Source organism: Cololabis saira, chromosome 8 (assembly GCF_033807715.1).
Source record: "Cololabis saira isolate AMF1-May2022 chromosome 8, fColSai1.1, whole genome shotgun sequence".
NCBI lineage: Eukaryota > Metazoa > Chordata > Actinopteri > Beloniformes > Belonidae > Cololabis > Cololabis saira.
In genome coordinates this window covers 17697518-17718468 of record NC_084594.1, presented here as the reverse complement: position 1 = coordinate 17718468, position 20951 = coordinate 17697518, and the positions used below count along the sequence as shown (strand labels likewise).

At 42.0% G+C, this 20951-nt stretch overlaps 1 protein-coding gene across 4 annotated transcripts in view; it reads left to right on the top strand.

The window, feature by feature from the left end:
* The window catches only part of arhgef10la (Rho guanine nucleotide exchange factor (GEF) 10-like a), a 164678-nt gene that overhangs the window by 29176 nt on the left and 114551 nt on the right, over positions 1-20951 (top strand). The window contains exons 4-13 of one of the 4 annotated variants that reach the window (XM_061726952.1): positions 533-679; positions 3429-3524; positions 3623-3750; positions 4911-5006; positions 6088-6196; positions 7280-7380; positions 9860-9937; positions 10672-10851; positions 11782-11898; positions 20202-20294. In XM_061726952.1, coding sequence (XP_061582936.1) covers positions 533-679; positions 3429-3524; positions 3623-3750; positions 4911-5006; positions 6088-6196; positions 7280-7380; positions 9860-9937; positions 10672-10851; positions 11782-11898; positions 20202-20294 — 1145 coding nt within the window. Of the gene's footprint in view, positions 1-518; positions 680-3428; positions 3525-3622; positions 3751-4910; positions 5007-5641; positions 5941-6087; positions 6197-7279; positions 7381-9859; positions 9938-10671; positions 10852-11781; positions 11899-20201; positions 20295-20951 lie in introns of those variants that run through there. The other 3 variants (XM_061726950.1, XM_061726951.1, XM_061726953.1) reach the window with 3 other exon arrangements.

Genomic DNA, 20951 nt, shown 5'->3' with positions numbered 1-20951 from the left:
TCTGAACGGCTCGTAGATCCACATCACACTGGATGGGTCATCCGGGCGGCTGTACAGACACTGCAGAATTTGGTTGCTTTCCTCCTTCTCTGAGTTGGCAGGCTGAAGAGAGACCACTTTATATATGTTAAATCAAGAGAAAACGTGTTTTTCATAATAGGTCCCCTTTAAATAGCCCAACATTTTTTTTTCTGGTCTTTCAGCCCCTGCTTGCACTTTTCACCACTTTTATTAAACAATCTTTTTTTAGGACTTTTTTAGAAACTCTTCCCATACGAGGAGAGCAAAAAACAACACATCTGTGCTCCTATTTCCCAAAAAAGATCTTAATAATTTGATGGTAGGAATGTGTGTTCTGTCAGACTTTAGGGAGTGTGCTTTTCTAAGCCTGGATTTAAAGTACTCTGACTCCCTCCTCCATCCACTCAGCCTCCTCTTCCTCTCACTGACATACACTCGTAATGAGGCACACAGCCCTCGCCGTCGGTTTAACTGAGCTAATGTCTGGTACCTTCCAGGGCCTCGGAAGCAGCAGCGGAGGCCAAGCCCGGTTCTTCAGCTCCACACGGGGGGGAGGAGCTCCGGGGGCTTCCCGCGGTGCCATCAGCCGAGGAGACGGTGGAGACGACGGGAGACAACGGCAAAGAGGGGAGCTCCAAGTCGGGGGACATCTCTGAAGGTACAGAAGTAAATCATAGTGACTGTGAACTGATGTAGCTCATATTGAAGCTAAGGGTCTAATATCGGGCCAGAAGGAACGGCGCTACTGTAAGGCCGCCCTGGGATTCCAGTTCATTCCACCCCGGTATTATAGTGTCCACGCCGCCGACAGGTCTGATGGAAAACCAATTGGGCCTCCAGAGTTGCGTAAACAATGCTGCGACCGCAGCATATCGACTCTGGCTGTGTAAATTGTGAAGCAGTATTTTGTTAGCACTTCGCACCGCACATCTTTGACCTTGATCAAAGGCGGCAACAGGACCATATTACAAATCTACGCTCATTGTATGGCTCATTGATTACAGCTGTCGAAGACCCGGCAAACATAAAGACGCATCCGACAAACACTCACATATACATCACACTGGCCCACACACACACACACACGCGCACACACTCCCTAACACAATTTGATTCCTACATAGACATGACATGGAGCCAATTAATTCAGGATGAGGATCAATAGAGATCCATTTCCATGGAGAAAATTGCTTTTGGATTTGGACTCGGTCAGCAGTGCTGCTCTTATTTGAAGGTGGCTCAGAAATGAGAGATGTAAAGGAGCCCTGCAATACTGCACAACAATAGTTTTTCCTTTTTCCTCTCATGCATTTTTCCTTCGCCCCCCCCCCCCCCCACACACTGCAGGTCTCTGCTTTTACTCCGTGCAGAGCGGTCAAAAATGACTGAATAACAGAGTTAAATTAAACCTAATTTCTTGACGCTGGAACTCACGACGCACAAAGGGAAGGGTCGAGATGACTTTACAGGAGATGGGCGAGAACGGTCGCTGATCCTAATGGGAAAAAGAAATCTAATTTCTCCATTAGCAGTTGTGGACTTGTTGCTTTGTAATTTTGGTCTTCAAACACCACGGTCTAGTATGTATTCAGCGTTATATTAACCTGCCGAGGAGGGCAAATTGGTTCTACATGCTCAACTTCTGTTTTACTTTGACCAAATACCCCCCTCCATGTTTATCTCTTTGTACAAGCAGCAGTGGCTCATCGGCCCGTGGTGCTGTGATTATCCAACAATGATTTCCTTTTTTGCATTTCTATAATTAGCATACATTTGTTATGATTGGGGATTGCCACTTGTGCGCGACTGCCTTCCTGCAGAAAGTTGAATTAAAGTAAGGCGGCGCGGCGGAGAACTTCTGTTTCACCACTTTTGAAGGAACGACTCGAGCTCCCAGGAGGGAGCAGTCGCCGCGCAGATATGCCCATAGCCCAAATCCAGTTGTTTTCCTCATTTCTGAATATATAACTAGAGGGAAAGAGAGCCAGATAGTTAAGAAGAAAAAAACACAAACAAACTGCAAAGCTAATCCTCAATTGTGTTAAAAGAAGAGAAAGAAAAGTCGATCTCTGGTCTCCGAGCCTCGTGTCCAAGGTCATTGGGAATTTTCGCCGCAATAATCCATGAAGGAGTGCACATCTCCAGTCAGATTAATTGAAAACAGTGATTGTTTCTGTTTAGGGCTTAGAAGAAAGTGATGTAGACAAATCACAGTTTAAAACCAAATCAATAAAGCTCACTGAGGTAAATTAGGCTGAAACACTCTCAAAGCAGTTAATGACAAATCCTGCCAAGCGTGGAGATGGAATGGGTCAATAGCTCAAACAAGCAGGATACGATCATGTTACATCGCATGGACCAAGTCATTACGGCAACATGCACAAGAGCCGGGCCAGATTCCCCTTTAGGAGGAAATACTTTCAATGTAAATATGTACATTTGGATCCAGAGGCTTAAAGATCCAGCAGGTTTCATCTACTCTGGTTCCCTCTTGCAGGTTTAGGGATGAAGAACTGTGAAGAGAACAGTAAAAGGATGATGACAGGAAGCGCAATGATCACACTGAAGTAGGGCTGTTCGATTAATCGATTTTAAATCGTAATCGCGATTATGTAATTAGAACGATGTTAAAACATGAAAATCGTAAAATCGATTTTTCACTTTTTTTTTATTTATTTATTTTTTTTTAATTTATTTTATTTTTTTTACACCTTGTCTGCACACATATTAATGATTGATACCATATTAATGATTGATGGATATACCTCTCAATACCTGCGACAAGTGCCCCATCGGAGAGGCTCTTTAGTGTAGGAGGGGGCTTTGTAACATGCCACCGGGCATCCCTCAAGCCAGATGCGGTAGACCGGCTCGTGTTCCTTGCAAAAAACTTGCAAATGTGAATAGCAAATGTAATGACTGACATTACACACCTCTACCTCCTTCATGGGTTGCATTATTATTTAGCATGCAAAGACCCAGTTTAGTTTAATCAGAAAATGTCTTGTTTTATTTAATTAGAAATATAACTTACTGTATGTTTGCAAGTGCTGATTTGCTGATTTTTATTTTCAGAGATAAAACTTTATATTTTATTATATTTTTAAAAACTTTTTTTCAACTTATTTTACATAGTTTTGCACTTTATTCATTCATTTTTGGTTTAATAAGAGCAAAGTTTGCACTTAAAGCCCAATGGGGCAAATGTTCAATAAAAAAACAGCATATTTGAAATCATTTCTTTGCCTTTTGTCAATTCACAAAATAATCGTAATCGTAATCGAAAATTGGATTTTGAGAGAAAAAAATCGAGATTTTATTTTTGGGCAAAATCGGACAGCCCTACACTGAAGGCAGATACGATTAGAAATAGTGATTATTTATTTACTTTTCTTCGTTTTTGTCAGCTGTAAGTCTGGCCGAAGCCGACCCGCAGGGAGCCCGGGCTTCAGACGTGATCTACGACGATGTTCCCAGCGAGGACCCCGTCTCTCCGGATGAAGGTCGGTGGCTCCGGAATCACACTCTGCTGTGAAAGTCGGTTCTCTCGTGACTCCTGGTCTGCAGCCTCCGACGTGCCGCGTGTTTCCGTGTCCAGCAGATATGATCTACGAAGACGTGCAGCGAGACGCCAACACTCTGAAGGCCAACAACGGCTGGAGCTCCAGTGAGTTCGAGAGCTACGACGAGCAGTCGGACAGCGAGGCCAAGCAGCCGGCGAGGAGCAAGGTAGGCCGAGCTCGCTGAGGCGTTCCCTGTTTATCTGCAGTGGCATCATGACAGGCCGCCTTGTTTTGGTTGCTTTCCAGCACTGCAAAAAAGGAATCAAGGAGAATATTTTATCCCCCGTTTCTCCTGTGAAGTGTTGTTTATTAATGTGTAGAAGTTGAAGAAACTGTAAAGAACATAAAAATTGTATAAAAGGCTGTCTGGTTTTATACGATCATTCTGGGATGAAAGTAAATACTTCTATCCTAAAGGCTTCAGATCTCCTCACCTCTCTTTTTTCTTCTTTTTTTCTTTTTTTTCCCTGGCTGTGGATGCCGTTAATCACCGTTCTGCACCAAAGTGGGCTTCTTCCACATGATGGCACTGTGTGCACATTCACACTGTGCTGCTTTTCTTTTCTTTTTTGCTCCACCAGCTTTTAATGTGCATCTACCTTTTGCAGGCATAATGAAAATTTGTACCCGAGTTATTATTAATGTATACATTTATGCCTACCTTTACATACATTTGCATGTTTTTTTGTTGTTTTTTTTTCCTGGATGGTTATTTTTCCATCGGAACCCGAGGAAACCCAGAGTTAAATCAACGCTTTGAGAAATGAAGGAGGCTGAAGGTAACAAAAAAAGCTTCTCGAGGTGGGATGGAAAAATGAGTTGCTTAGGTAATTACAGGGAGGCGCGGTGTGAAAATCCCCCCACGGCTCTGTTGGCAGGTTTGTCTCAGGCCACTGAACAAAAGGAAGAATTCAGCTGTACCGCTTTAAAGATTAATGAAAAAAAAAAAAACTTGACTATTAGTGCAGCCTTCATCAGAAACGCTGTGTTTTTAATTAGTTTCACCCAATTAATTTTTCACTAAGCGTACCTGAAGTTCTCCTCTTGTTTGAGGAACCTGGGAGAGGCGTGGTAGAGTTTGCTTATTTAGTATTTACCCCGAGCTGCTCGCAACCGCTCCGTCACCAGACGGCATCACCTCTTCCACCAGATCTTCCTCTCGTTGCTTGTGATTAATTCAGAGGGTTGCACAGCTTCTTTTTGCCTTGATCACTTTGCCTCCCTGTCCTTTTTTTCCTTTTCCTTCCCACCCCCCCCTTCCTCCTCTCTGCTTCCTCTCCCCTTCGGCTTCCGTGGCTAAACGCACCCTGTCCAACACACCTGTAGCTCTCTCCTGAAGTGCGCCGGCTGAGGGAGCGGTGCGCCAGGACCAAACGCGAGCTGGCCATGAGGCTGTCGGGAAAACACAACTATGACATCAAGGTATCTCTCCTGCAGGAAGCCAGCGCCGATATGTCACACTGTTTCTTAGCAGGGGCTCAGAATCACACCGCTGCATGTTAGGCGATGAGATTGATGATCACCCAGAGCTGAAACGCACCATCTGGCCTGCTCAGCTGACACGAGGGCTTAATTGACTCTCGGTGCCATCCTCGCTAACTATTCCTTTGGACTTTGCTTTGCGACTATTGATTTGTCTGTTGGTCTTTCTCTCTCTCTCTCTATCTCTCTTTCTTTCATTCTTTTCCCTGCCTGTGTAACAGGTTTGGATCAGGTGTGAATAACGATGACTCAGTAGTTGTTTTCCTGCATTTATTTGCTTCGGCAGAAGACATAAAAACACATTTAGCAGTCTTCTGGACCCTTTTCTGCCCTTTCTGCTCCCTCTGACGTAATGACCTACGGAACCCCAGGAGGTACAGAAAGAGGTGAAAGCCAAAAAGGTAGTTTCCTCAGGAAACGCAAATAAAAACAAAATAAAATAAAATTCACAAATATTCAACAAAATTAATAAATGATAAATAAAATCCCCAAATACAATTTGAAAACAAAAATTATTAAAGTGCATTTTCTGTTACATCTGGTTTAATGTCAAACCACATTTAGTAAACCCATTCATTATTAAATATTACTCCCGTTGACATCGGTGCAACTTGTTCCCTATTTATGACCTACTTTCCCAAAGTGGAACCAGTTAAAAATACTACCACCCTGGGTGTATTCTGGGGTCTGTGGAGTCTGGTTGCAGGGCTGCCGGGATGCTCAGGGTTGGAGTCTGTGGTCAGCTCAATTCCCCCCGCACTGAGCACGGCGGCTGATGTGGATCTCCGTCTCCGTTTAACATAATCTTTCCAACGATATGCTCCCAGACTGTCTGATTAGAGATCGCGCCGCGACCCGCAGGGAGTCGCAGATGGTGAGAGTCACAATGAGCCCACTCCCCTCCGTCTCGCTCCCTGTGTCTCCGGAGGAGGTTATCAGGTCACCGCAGCGTGACGCTTCGCTCCAGCTTCGCTCCAGCTCTAACGTGGCTCTGTTGTGTCTGTGTGCTCCTCCCAACCAGGTTCAGCAGCTCATGAAGGCGGCGAGGAGCGGAACGAAGGATGGGCTTGAGAGAACCAAAATAGCCGTCATGAGGAAAGTTCCCTTCCTGCAGAGAAAAGATCAAATGGGTAATTGGGGAAATCCTGAGAACTTAGATCTCGGCCAGCTGGGGCTTTTTCTTTTTCTTTTTTTCTTTTTTTGTGGATGAAAGTTTGGCTATTTTTAGTAATGAGTTATGAAGTTTGTGTATTGGAATTCTCTACAGCTGACACTTTGAATTATAAGCAATTGCTTGCGTATAAATCTTACCAAGCCAAAGTGGCGTTCGAGGTAGACGGAGTAGAAAGTCTTACTTTTTCTTTATACAAATCCCTTCAGGGAGAAATGAAAGTGCTGGGAAAAAAGAGATCTCGCTGATTATAAGTATAACAAATGGAAAAAGACAGGCTCTCTCTCAGTCCGCCGTCAGACGATGTAGTTGAGTGAAGTTTATGACGTGCGAGGAGATGGATGAGGCGCTCCATGTGGCTCCGTGTAGGTGGTGTTGTGGGAGCGTCGCCTGACGATACAAACAGATTAGCATCCATTAATGGGGAGTTGGGCACCTTCATAAGCCCCCGGATACCAGACCTGCGCTTCAAATCTCAGAGCCATCACTGAGAAGTACAGAGAGCGCTGCTATTTTTAGGTATCGATCGGAGGAAATCTGCACTGCGTTGTATTTCTTTCCAACAATCCCCTGTTATCGCTCCAAAGTCTTTAAATGGAGCGGCGGAAGCTTCTGCTATCTATGTCTTTATGGCTATGGGTAAAGCAGGGATTTTATTATTTATTAATTTATTTCTCAGTATCAATGTGGAGATGAGAAGGCTCTGGGTTGTATTTTTGCCTCCTTTTATCCATGCACAGATACAGTATTGTTTTCATTTTTTTTTAAGGCATCTGTGCCTCTTCCCCTCCCTTGCTTTCTCTTCTTTTGGCGAATTTAGAAGTTTTTTTTTTTTTTTCATATTTTTAGAGGTAATAAACTTAGCGTGTTGCAGTTCGTCTCCAGCTGCTCCGAGATCTGAAGGCTGCCTCTCTCCTTTTTTTTTTCTGCCGTCCTTGTTACATTCTTTGTGTGTGAATCGGTGCACATGTGACAAACTCTTAAACAGCTCTCTGTGTTTCTCCCTTTTTTTTTTTTTTTTTTCCATATCTGAAATCCACAGAGGAGGAGGATGATGCTGGATATCTGGATGTGGCTGTGTCAGAAGTGAAGCATCCTCCCCCGCAGCTGAGCCCCATGCCAGAGGGGCTAACCAGCCACCAGGTGCACCTGACAGCTCAGTCTCACATGAAAATGTGCAGCAGCTACACTCGTTCACAGCTCAGAGAGCCCGCTAGTTTTACCAGAAAGGCGTTGAGATTGCGGGGTGGTAATGTGCGTTTGGGCGTGGGGGCGGTGGGACGAACGCGTCGCGTCTGCAAATTGAAATCGGAGCTTTCTAACCCGGTGGATGTTGTTGAAAGGATCTTCTCGGAGCCAAACAAAAGCAGGGGCTAATCCCAACCGTGCAGCGAGTGAAAATGAAAGTAAACACTTCCGTCTACTTTGTAAATCCTGTTAATTATATCACGATCGACTCTTTAGCTCTTCAAACACGCTGTTGTGGTCGTATACTCAGGGGGCATAACCTGACGGTGAAGTGAGGCCGACGGAAAACAAGAGGTGGGAAGAACATCCTCCATAGAAGAAGTCACACATATTAAACTATTTAAACAGGGTTCCTTTTTCTGCCTATTAGTTGCTGTAATTTCAACCACGTCCACGCTGCACCTTAAGGACCTAATCAGGACCTCTGGGGTGCTGTGTCTAACTAAAAGTAGCACGAGATCAGCTCTGAATATTCAAACTTCTACTCGTTTGGCTTCAATTCCCAATACGAGCTGGTTTTCACGTGAAGTGAGGAAGATTAATAAAGTCCAGCTACAGCAGATCCAGTCCGGTTAAAATCCATTTGTACCAGATACAATCCAGTTCAGTCCGATTCAGTCCAGTTCAAATTTATATCTTGAAAATGTCCAAGTGAGCCAGCTGATCTGGCACTGAATCTTAACTTGGATTCGATTTAATTCCACACTCACACTCACACTGAGAGTGAGAGGACAGGAAAAACATAAAGACGTGAGTCCAAGGACGCCTGCTATGAGGCGACAGAGTGAAACATCAACACAGTAGACATTATAACGGTATATATATGTACATGAAGAGCAAAGAAAAGTGCATTATGGGACCCCCCAGAGAGCCAGGCCCCTGGCAGTAAATGGTGGGCTCATTTATCGTATAATTTGCACTAAAACAAGAAAGGGACACGTCTGGACGGTAAAGCGGGTTGGTTTTTTTCACCAATAACTTTTCCCAGCTCCGTCCGTCAGCTGCAGCGAGACCATAACAGAATGTACGTTGGGATTGTTTAGGGGAAGTACACAAGGTATTTGTGAAGGCGAGTGGGGAAAAGCACGTTGTCAGGGTGGACCCATGTGTTGAACTGGAACCTACACGCATCATTCGGCCTGAGTGGCGCTCACGCAGATGTGTCAGTGACTCCCGTTACATCACAGATCCCAGCCTTTGAACTGTGTGCTGACACAATGTCCACTTTTGCTGTCTATTGGCACTTTTCCACTAGTACCTACTCTGCTCTACTAATCTCAGCTCGGCTCAACTCAACTTGGCCTGGTTTCTTTTCCATAACAATCCAGCACCTGGAGCAGAAGTAGGAGGTTGGAGCGAAGCTGCTGTGACGCATTTGATTGTGTGATCTAAAAGAAGAAGACAACAACACTAAAGATGTAGAACATGGAGGATATGATAGATGTGCTGCTGGGTCTGTGGCTTGTGTTGGATATCAAGTTAAAAAATTAGAATGAGAGAAGCTTCAAGTGGCAACGCTTTTTAATATTTTTTAGTTTGTCTCGGCGCTGCTGAAAAGTCCCTTGGTAGCCGCGAGCAGCTATGAAGTGACAGAGCTGGTAGATCTGGTCGTTCCTTATCGCCCGTCTAGATCCCTTTTTAATTCTCTCCTCAACCACCGGGTTTATGAACATCTGCACCTCAGATTTGGATCATGGAACAGAGGTCTGCGCTGCCATTGCTGGTGGAATAAAATGAACAAGAAGCCGTCAGAGTCGCTCTTTCGCTGATGTCACATCCTGACTCAGACGTCTGACTCCCAACCCCCCGACCAATCGGTGGCCTGTAGTGTGATGACATCAGATACAGCCGACTCAGCCACATAGAACCTCAGAGTAGTTCCAGAAAAGTATCTACTCGGCACAGTGGAGACGAGTCGAGCCGGGCTGAGTAGGTACTAGTGGAAAATTCCATATTATCAACGCGCTCCAGGACAGAGGAAGCAGAGGCGTTTCAGCATTTTGTTATAAATGCTTTTTGGTTCTTTGCAGGTGGAGTTTTAAACTTCAATTTGTCGATGCATCGAACTGTGTTTCCGAGCCCAAACATATTCTAATACCAGAATAGGCTCGGGGGAAAAGGCTTTAGGCTGTTAAAGCAGTCGTTTGTTACTGTGCAGTTCACATGTCTGCATGCTTTAAACTCTCACTTGCGGATGCAGTGCTCGCTCAAGCCGGCCGGCCGGCTCCCCTCTGTCTTTTCCTCCCGTGGCTAACACATGATTATAGTGTAATCCATCAGCCGGCGCCGTGCTTAACTGAAAGAACGCCGCACACCGCAGCCCAATCATGTCCTTTTAGAGCGAGATTTCCTGACTGATCTGTTGTCTGTGCAGGTTGTCAGGCGCCATATCCTGGGCTCCATCATTCAGAGCGAGCGGAGCTACCTGGAGTCTCTCAGGAGGATCCTGCAGGTGGGCTGCTCAGTCCTCTCGTCCTCTTCTGCCACATGCAATATCTCCACGGTTTAACCATTATGAATTACACCAGAAAGGGAAGCAGAGATGTCTGACAAATTATCAAGGTGTCTGCATAAATATTCTCAATAAAACAGCCGTGGTTTTTCTTTTTTGACGCCATGCTGTTGCAGACGAAGAGAGGCCGAGGCTTGCACAGGGTAGGGTGCAGCCATGGCTCTTTAATCTCTAAAAGGAGACTGCACATCTTCTCATCACAGAAATATAAAAGGTGCTCCTACTGGAATGAAATTAACAGCAATCAGTGGCTGCCCTGTTTGCTGCAAGATCTTTCATTGCCAAGATACAATGTGCTATCTTTGTTATGACATTAATGTGCATGATAAATTGAGAGGTTCAGCTCTTTTTGTGTTCAGGGTTCCAGCCAAGTGGTAATTGCATTGTTTCCAAACATATAACATCAAAAGATGAAAAGTCACACAACTCATTTGGAAACCATGGGTGATAACTTTCTATTTTTACTTTAGAGGATTTTTACAGTTGTCTGTGTTGTGCTGCTTTCTGAGTGAAACGAAGAAGAAAGCAGATAAAAAAGAAGAAAAAAAAACCTTTGCTACAAAGAAATTCTTTTTTTTTTTTTTTTTTTTTAAAGTAACCTTGAAAGAAATGTTGACTTTTGGATCGTCATCAGAAATGACGAGCATCCTCTTTTTCTCTTCAAATCTCAACAGGAGTACCACAGGCCGTTGCTGGAGGCTGATCCGCGCATCCTGAGTCCGAGGAAGATCCGACCCATCTTCCACCGGGTCCGAGAGATCACGCAGTGCCACTCCATGTTCCAGATTGCGCTGGCCTCCCGCGTGGCCGAGTGGGACAGCAACGAGAAGATCGGTGACCTGTTCGTCGCCTCGGTTAGTGTCACCTTCGCATACAGGTCTTCCCGTGTGAGAAGTGAACATGAAACCGGTCGTTTGCTGCGAGTCTCAATCGAGATGTGGTCACAAGTTCTCGTTTTTTTTGGTGAATGCAGTCAAAGACGTGCATTCTGGGTGGAAGCAATCATGTCTTCTTCTTTTCCAGCAGAGTTCTGATGATCAACCGAGGATAGATTACCTCAAACGAAATCAATTGAGAGTTTGATGAATATCTCCACTATTCCAGCGCTTGGTTTGAGCTTTCCTTTTGCAGGCCCCCCGCTGTCAGCTCATCCAGATGGATGAGCTTTCCTCACGGCCCTTTTGCATGCTGGTTATTAAAGTGCTTTTCGATCGACGTCTTAGAACCGACCACCAAATGAGGCCACAATTGGACAACGTGAAGCCCTCACAGAGCTGCCCTTCGTTTTCACATGAAGGCTCATCTGTACCTGCAGGGTCGTGCTTATATCTCAGAGGCAGGATCCTGAAGGACAGCTAGAGCAAAGGGGGTTAATTCCCTCATATATTTGCCAATTTCCCATTAGTCCTCACATTGTCACTATCAGCTGGCTAGCGCAGGTTTAATTTGGCAAGGAAAATAAATATTTACCACATAATGGCCCACCCCTATCAACACGCACAAACACTCTTCCATGTCATTCCTCTTTGCCCAGCTTCCTCAGTGACTCGTGAAGGGTGTTTTGTGACAATTGGAATAGTCAACAAACCATTTTTAAGCCCTATAGCACCATGCTCACAAATCACTTGTCTAGCTTCTCTTTACACTGAAATTGCCCACAGATTGTGTCAGAGGAAATCATTAGACTGTGGATGCCGTTGCACAGGCGAAACGCAGAGGAGCACTCGACCATCTTATTGTGGAGCTGTAGCAAATTAGGCTGCCTTTGCTTTTCCTGTCTGCAGTTCTCCAAATCCATGGTTCTGGATGTGTATAGTGATTACGTGAATAACTTCACCAACGCCATGGCTCTCATTAAAAAGGCGTGCATGTCCAAACCGGCGTTTCTGGAATTCCTCAAGGTAAGTTTCAACCCAGCAACAAAATGTAATTTTTTCTTTATTTTTTGTCTAATTAGAGCAGCCAGTTATAATTTGGCTCATGTTTGCTTTTCTTTTCACTGATCAGGAGATGCTTGAAAGCCCCAAAAATCAAGAATCAACATGCAATTTAAGTATGAGGTTTCCATGGAGACAAATACACTTAAAATCCACAGATTTAAAACTACAAAACATAAAATGTGCAGTAAACACAATTTTTGTCAACCTTTTGCATAATTTAGATTAGTGTCTCAAACAAACAAATAGGAGTCACCTATGCTTAATTTTCTGTGACATGACTGAGTTCATCCAGTTTTTGCTTCACAACTCCAAAGATGAGAAAGCTGTCATTGAACTGCAAAGATTTTTCTATGATATAAAGGCAAAATAAAACTCAAAATAAGTTTGTAAAGGAGAAAATGGATTGAAGAAGAACACAAACACAGCACTTAAAAACCTACGGACTGACCTGAGTCGAGCTGGAGTTGTCTTTTTATGCTTTTACAGTTGAGTTTCGTTGTTGAGGCCACTGAGGGCACCATCGCTGAAAGAAAGGCTCGACTGCGGCTTTAAAGACTTGCGTTACTCTTGTCCATAAGCCACAGTTAACCACAGTGAAGCTCTATGTGAAAGCGGTGCATTTCGATGGAAAATAGAAGTTCAAATCATGATATAAAATTGTACTTTGCTACTTCTGGTTTCAGGAGCACTTACTCCATCAAAGGAACGCTGAAATTAGATGATTTAAAAGGCCTTTTCGTTACCGAAATGTTACTGCAACACTTAGTTTCTGGCAAAGCTAAGGTGTTTTTCAACTTTTCAACAGGACAATGACCCGAACCACATAACCAGTAGTGGGAAAAAATATCTGAAAAGAAGACTGACATTTTTTATCACTTTTTTTTAAACAGGCTGGAAGATTTTTGACATCAATTCAGTAGAAAACTTCAGAGAGTGCTAAAATCTGTCATTACAGAAAGAACCACTCTAAACTCAGAAGAAAGTCAGCGTGTAGCACCTACTCATTTTCTTTTTCTGTGCTTTTTTTATTTTCTTTTTGGAAATCTGAGGTGGTAAACAACTTTGAATTTGGGCGCATAACTAAAATATGTTAACATAATGTTTCTAAGCATTAATAGGGTTTGGAAAATAAATAAATACATATAAATGTGGTGACTTGGAAAATCTGAAAGCAGTCATATTTTTCTGATTTTATACAGGCTTAGTTTACTAACTCCCTTTGCAGCCAGTATACATGAGGACATAAATGTGACCTATACTTATATAAGGAAAGGCGAGGCAAGTATTTGTATAGGACATCTCAGTAACAATTCAAGATCCTTTACATAATGAAAACATGAAAAGTAAAGAGATTAAAAAAGATTGAGTTTGAGTGCAGTTGGTTAAATGAAGAAAAGTTAGCGTTAAGCTTGAGTTACAGTGTCATACTGAATGGTTTAAATAATTCAAAGGCAGCTGTGAACAAGTGAGTTTTTAACCTTGATTTAAAGGAACCAAGTGTTTCAGCATTCCTGCCATTTTCTGGAAGTTTCTCCATGTTTGGTTCTGATTCTGGGGACACAGAGCAGACCTGAACCAGGAGAACTGAGAGGTCTGGATGGTTGACACGGCAACAACAAGTCTCTAATGTATTTTGGTCCTAAACCATTCAGTGATTTATAAACTAACAGAAACATTTTAAACTCTATTCGCCAAGATACAGAGAGTCAGTGTTAGGACCTCAGAACTGGAGTGATGCGGTGCACATCCTTAGTTCTAGTGAGAACTCGGGCAGCAGCATTCTGGATCAGCTGTAGCTTTCCTATTGACTTGACCTACTGATTAACCTGTGAAGACACTGCTGAAGTAATCAAGTCTGCTAAAGATAAACCCATGGATGAGTCTTTTCACGATCCTGCTGAGACATTAGTGGTTTAATCCTTGATATGTTCTTCAAGTGATAGAAGGCTGACTTTGGAATGGTCTTAATGTGTCTTTAAAAGGTTCAGGTCTGAGTCCATGACTGCACCCATATATTGAGTAGGGGTGGGCAAAAATATCGATATGGCAATATATCGCGATACTTTTCCAGCTGATTCAATATCGATATTCAAAATTTGAATATCGATTTTTTTTTTATCCCCGAATTTTTTCCCATCATATCACCCTGTGCTCCTACCTAAGTGATAGTCCTGGGCATTGCCACTCTCTACCAACCAGGGCCCTGCACTGAGCTCAGGTTTTATTTCACGTTTTATTTCATTTTATAATTTATTTTTTATATAACAGAATTGCATGTCCTTAAAAAATGAAAAATAATGGACAGAGGTTTATTTATTTATGGATTTATATCTATACTGACTGATCACTGTGCCTGTCCTTGGTTTTAGTACCATCTTTCTTGTGTTTATTATCATTTGCCACATAATTAAAGCAACCTCATACTAAATTTAATGTTAATTTCATATGATGTAAATAATATGAAAAACATATACAAATATGTTGTAACTTTAGCTTGTATAGTTATAATAAAACATTGTTTTGACTCAGTTTGTCCCATGAATTGTCACTATAATCTGATGAACGTGCAACTCGGATTTTAAGATCCATCACTATCATCTGATGTACATATATACAACTTGGATTTTAAGATGTGTAATGCATTTTTACATTTTTCGGTGAACTATGTAGAATATAATAATCGGGATATCGCATAATCGGGATATCGCAATGTGTATCGTATCGTGGCTCAAGTATCGTGATGCGTATCGTATCGTGAGGTCCTTCCCAATACCCACCCCTAATATTGAACTTCATCAGTGGTTTGTAGCTGTGATAACTGAGACTGTGGGCTGACGCTTAAATGCTCTTCTTTTGATCCAAAAACAACAGTTTTCAGTTTTGTTTTCGTTCAACTGAACAAAAAGTTGTGAGACATCCACTCAGTTATTTCTTCTATGCATCTTCTCAATGCTTCTACAGGCTCATTGTCGCCTGGTCACATTATAACTTAAAGCTGTGTGTCATCTGCATATAGTTGTGCTAATATATCTTGTTGTTTATTATAATCTGAGTGAGAGGAAGTAGATGTAGATGTTAAATCGGAGGGGTCCCAGGGTAGAACCTTGGGGAACTCCACATACAATGTAAATGTATCTATGACACAAAGTAGTCCCTGTCATTTAAGTAAGACTCCAGTCAAGTACTGTGCCAGAAAGCCTGACCCAATTATGTAGTCGCTCTAATAGTATGCCATGGTTAACAATGTTAGCCACAACTATATAGTGTGACCTGAGCTCATAGGGGGCTTGCATGCTATGGATAACATGTGTCGTTGTTTGTCTTGTCTGTCACTCTGCATATTACAGTTGAAATGTGATAACAAGTTGAAAGTTATATTAAAGAAGCAAAGGCTATAAACACTGAATAAGTGGCAGACTTGACAACTTTGCTTCATAAATACTCTGGGTGCGCCTGTTGTGTGCCTATAATAATGTAGACTCATTAAAAATGTTACTTTTATGTGGCCTTATTAGTTTGGTTTGACCTCTTAGTTGTGGCTGACCATCAGTTTGACGAGAAGTGTTTAGTAGAAGAGTTTAATATCATGAATGATAAAGATCTGGGTATTCCCACATCGTCCTATATTGCTGCTGTCAGCTCACTCCTAATGAAAGTGTTTTTGGGAGAGACAGAAAGAGAAAGAGAGAGAGAGAGCTACCCTCTTTCCTTTCACAGAACATTTAGACTCACCCTTAATGGATTCTTAGAAACCCTGACATGTGTAAATTAATGAAAACATACAATTTAACATTCCCTTGTGAACATAAATCAAGTCTTTACCCTTTTTAACACGTTCTTAAATCCTTTTTTAAAATCTTTTTCAAGACACATCATGAGAAATGTTGCAGCTTTACTTTTGGTGAGTGTTACCTTCAGGCTCCGAGGCGATGTCAGACAGCAGACAGCTAATTTACATGTACTGTGAGGGGCAGATGAAATGAGAAACTTGTGCCGTCTATAAGGAGAAGTGAGTCCGAGTTAGTTGGAGAAGACAGAAGAAGAAATGAGGAGAAGCTAGTTGGTGTGATTTGCTCTTGTTGGACTTCTCTGCAAAGTTATTATGTTTTGTTATTATTAAAGGCAGAATAGAGTCTGAAAATACACAATTTAGCACAATGCCCTTCCTTTTGGCCCGCCTCCAAAACCATACCTCCAAATGTGCGATGCCTGTTTACGAACCAAGAGATCATTTGACTTTACTTGGGTCACACCATCACTTTGATTTATTTTAGATCCCTGTCGCTTCCACGTACAATTAATATTTGTGAGAGAATTGAATTAATTGTTTGGTATAAGGGTGTAAAGAGAATTTCATTTAAGTCAGAAAAAGATGGTAAAGAAAAAGACCTTTTAATATTGCTGAAAGTGATAGAAAAGGAAAACCTCTTGAGTCTGCCTTTCATCTCGGTTCAAACATTTTCAGTTAAACTACCCAAATATTAGAAATGCTCACTGCACAACCTTACAGAATTATTTTTAAATATCAATTTTTTTTTTCATTTTTTTGTTCGCAAAACTGGTGAGTGTTCAGGGGACAAATATTACCAGGTTTAAACTAACCAAAGAAAATGTATAAACCCAAAATAGAAATTGTGACCTAAATGCACATTTCCATCTTTCTCCTGCAACATTCATCAAAAGAAAAGAAAAAAAAATCAACAAAAAACTAATTTGTTCTTGTCTGGTTAGAAACCACAATTTGCAATATTTCTTAATTGCTAGTTTGAAGTAGGAAGCACGCGGAAACCTGAAGTGATCCATGTAAAACACATTATTCCCTTAGTTTGTACGCAGAGCTTTATTTCAGTTAGATAACCAGCTATCCGTCAATTCAGTTAGTTTGGGCTCTGTTGAGAATACCTAAATGAATAAAAGTGAGCTTATTTGCTTAATAGCACAAAGTTAAGGATGACCCATGTCTTTAATATTTGAAAAAAAAATGTATTTTTATTTTTATTGATTGCAATTTTAGGGAAAAGGGTTGGAGACATTTGGTGACTGCCTGGTTACTACCTAGTAACACCTCTTTTGGCACGTCTCACAGCTCTGTACCCCGTTTTAAGTCTGCTCTCTGTACATTTTTGGGACATCTGGGCATTTTTCTGTGCAAAAGACTTGTAATCCTGGTCTTGCATGTCCTGCCCTTTTGAGGTTTATCCAAACAGTTTCATTTATGTCTAAGTCAGACAACTAAGAGGATCATAGCAAACCTACAGCTTGCAACTCTTTGTGGGCACATTCACTTATGTTCATTCTCAGAGTGATAGCCAGTTGCTTGGAGGCGCTCGTGGCCGGGGGACCGTTTGAGCAGTTGGCATTTTAATAAAGCTTGGTGTTCATATCACATAACATTTCCCAACCACAATTATGATCTAACAGTCTAAATAAGTTGGTAAAAGTTATCTGTGAGCTCATATCTCATCGGGTGCTTTCTTCCATGTCTCACTTTAAAAGTGCAGAAAACACAGATCATACACTAATCCTGCCCCAAATATTCAAAACAGTGTTTAATCTTCACACGTATGCCTGTTGGAAACTTTCATCCTTCATGCCTTATTTTTTTTTACAGAAACAGAAACTTTATTCTTGGGGGGCTGATTTTTTTTTTTTTCACCCAAATGCCACCGACTTGACAACTTGTGCCTTTTAGATATAATAAAAACATGTTTTTCTGTATTTGAGGGGTGTATTTCAAAACAAATTTGTGAAACGGGTAAAGCTTCTGTCCAACAGTGATTGGGTGATTGAAGTGGCGGTTAAACTCTGTGCTCAGGTTTCAGTTCCACTGTCTGACGTGTGGTCCGTTTTGCTACTTTAATCATATCAACCCAGCCCTATGTGTTGCCACCTCTGCTCCAGTTGGCGGTGAGGCAAGACTCCTGCCGGATTTTCAGTTGGTTATTATTACTGGCAAGAACTTCCCGTAGGAAGCGAGAAAATTCATATCATGTCGTGAATGAGGCGTCTGGCGAATTCCTGCCGCATTCGTGGCACGTCAGACACCGTTAAGGGTTTCAGACCCTGACTGTCTTAGCAAGGCTTGGCAGTACAGTACATGACTGCCCTCCTAAAGAGAGGCAGAGAGCTTCCACTTCCAGTGTGGAGCCGCTCTCATCCACAGCTGTCTCTGCCTGACACCACTCGAGCATTATGAGTGTGAGAGGGTGTAAAAAGCTCATCTGCAGGGATGGAAAAGGCCTTGCTCACTTCCTCTTTTCACTGGCTTCATAAAGGCCACACTGAAGTTAAGCCTGGGTTTACAAAGTTACCGGTGAAAGGTTGTTTGTGTGTTCACTGGATCAGACATAACATCCGCAGCTACTCACCGTTAGTATCACTTCTCTCTGTTGACCAGTTATGTAAAACGTGTCTACCAGGGCTGGAATTGTCATCGGCAGTGGTGGACAGTAACAGAGTAAATTTACTTGAGTACTGTACTTAAGTACATATCCAGAGGATTTGTACTTTACTTGAGTATGAGATTTCTTTGGTACTTATTACTCTTACTTGAATACATTTCCAAGACAAATATTTGTACTTTTACTCGAGTAAATTTCTAGGAAGGCTGAAAAGTACTCGTTACTTTCAGGTCTGCTCTTTTTTCTTCTTCCCTAAAATCCTATTGGACACAAGCTGTTTTTGTCAAAGGAGAAGACCTGTCACCGTGCACGCTCTCCACTGGGATGTACGTAAAGCGGAAATACGTCAAGCCTCCTCAAAACGATACCGCCAAAGTAGCTTACGCAACAAGTCAAGACATAGTCGCAAATAAGAAATTTACTCCTACTCTTACTCTTACTTTTACTTAAAGTAAATTTAAAAGCATTTACTTTTGGATACTTAAGTACCTTTTAAAAGCAAGCAAAGTACTTTTCTACTCTTACTCGAGTAATATTTTGACTGAGCTACTTTTACTTGTAACAGAGTAAATTTTGACCAGTAGTATTTGTACTCTTACTCGAGTACTGGGGTCGAGTACTCTGTCCACCTCTGGTCATCGGGGCGATTTCTTACAGTGGTGCCATCTGGGATTGACCCTGACGGAGGGGCAATGGAGTTAACCCCAGTCGCCACTGAAGGAAGTGACATTACATAATGCAATATTCCTTAAACCATCAGTGAGCACAGACGGACTGGGTCAGAACCTTTGGAGAATATAATCGCGCCTTGCAGTTGTTAAAGTGTTGTATAACCCGGGACCACACAGGGGAAGCCATGTGACATTTGCTTCTTTAAAGTTGACCAGTGACGTCTCTTCGGGCCATAGAGGACCAGAACAACTGGACACTTTCACTTTAGATATTCAAATTCAACAAATTGCTCATTTTAGAAGCTCCGGAGTTTACTTCATCCATTTACATCATATATGTATATATTTATAGTCTTTTAAAATAATGGACACCTCTAATGATAATTTAAAGTGGCACAGTCATGTTAAAAGATTTTTTTTTAACAAGTACTGTGCCCTTTAATTATGTGAAATAAATGGGATGATTAATGATGTGCATTAAGTGATGATACACAGCACGGGTCGGTGACCTGAGGTCTGAAAATGATATTCAACAAGAAAAGAAGAAAAAAAGTGGTGGTATATATAACTCCCTTCACTTAGCAGGAAAGATTGAACAGGCGTAGACTTCTATGAAATAATAGAGTACTGCAGCAGCTTTGACGGTACGGTATGCATTTTTCTTATATTTTCTTCTTCTGTGGAATTTCCGTTTCGCCATAAATCTGACCCGACTTCTATTATTCCCCATGTTTTTACGAACATCAGAGCACAGACTTTAAAGCCTGCTCCATAAAGATATCTCTTCCTGACCCGCGCCCACAGTAATACATTAGACATAACTCTCACACACACACACACACACACACACACACACACACACACACACACACACACACACACACACACACACACACACACACACACACACACACACACACACACACACACACACACACACACACACACACACACACACACACACACACACACACACAAAATATCATCCTTTCTACTCTCAGATGACTAACAGTCCTTGATTTTTATACCTTATTCACCCACTCACATGCCTGCGTGAGGTCTATAGAGGATTCTGACAAGCTCTTCTTTAAGTGGGAGCGAGTTAATGGGCTTCCTGTGACTGAATATATTTCTGAGTGTATAATCCATTTCCTTTTTTTTTTGTGTGTCCCTCGTTCTCTTGGGTTTTCAGAAGAAGCAGGCGTCCAGCGTCGACCGGATTACCCTGTACGGCCTGATGGTTAAGCCCATTCAACGCTTCCCGCAGTTCATTTTGCTCCTGCAGGTATTAAGATTGGTCACTTTCGTTTGTTTTGACTCAATCTACTTACAGTTCATGCTTGGTGAGACACTCACGCTGAAACATGCACACACTAATAACAAATGTAAAACTGCCAGTCCACAGAATTGATTGTGGCTTTTTGACATGAAGCTGTACCTTCAATACTTTTTACACAAGGGTCAGGGCGGTAAAAGTAACTGCTCATACGAGTCTTTCATGCTACGGTTTGATTTTCTGACTTCCACTTTCTATTTTGAGCAAAGATTTGGATTTAAGCTTGACTTGCTGGGTCTGCAGTAGCTCATTTCATCCCTCAGTAGGCACTGATTATCCATGAATTCAAAAGATAAGTTATGAATGCGAATCAGACATTTTCCTCCAGCCTGAACTCAATACTCCAAAGAGAAAGTATATTTAATCATACATTATAGGGAAGTGGCTCTGAAGCCAACAAGGTACATCCAAGATGCTTACCGAGACGAGGGCAAGCTTAAAAAGTTATACAGAGACTAAACATAACATCCTCACACTTTGTAGCCTCTGAACTCTCCTGTACGTCTTAAATTCCTCACAGTTTATAGAACAACAGCTGAACAGTTACAGTTTCTCTCCTTTCTTAAACTAACTTCAGTTACAGTTAGTTAATACATTCCTCTGGAA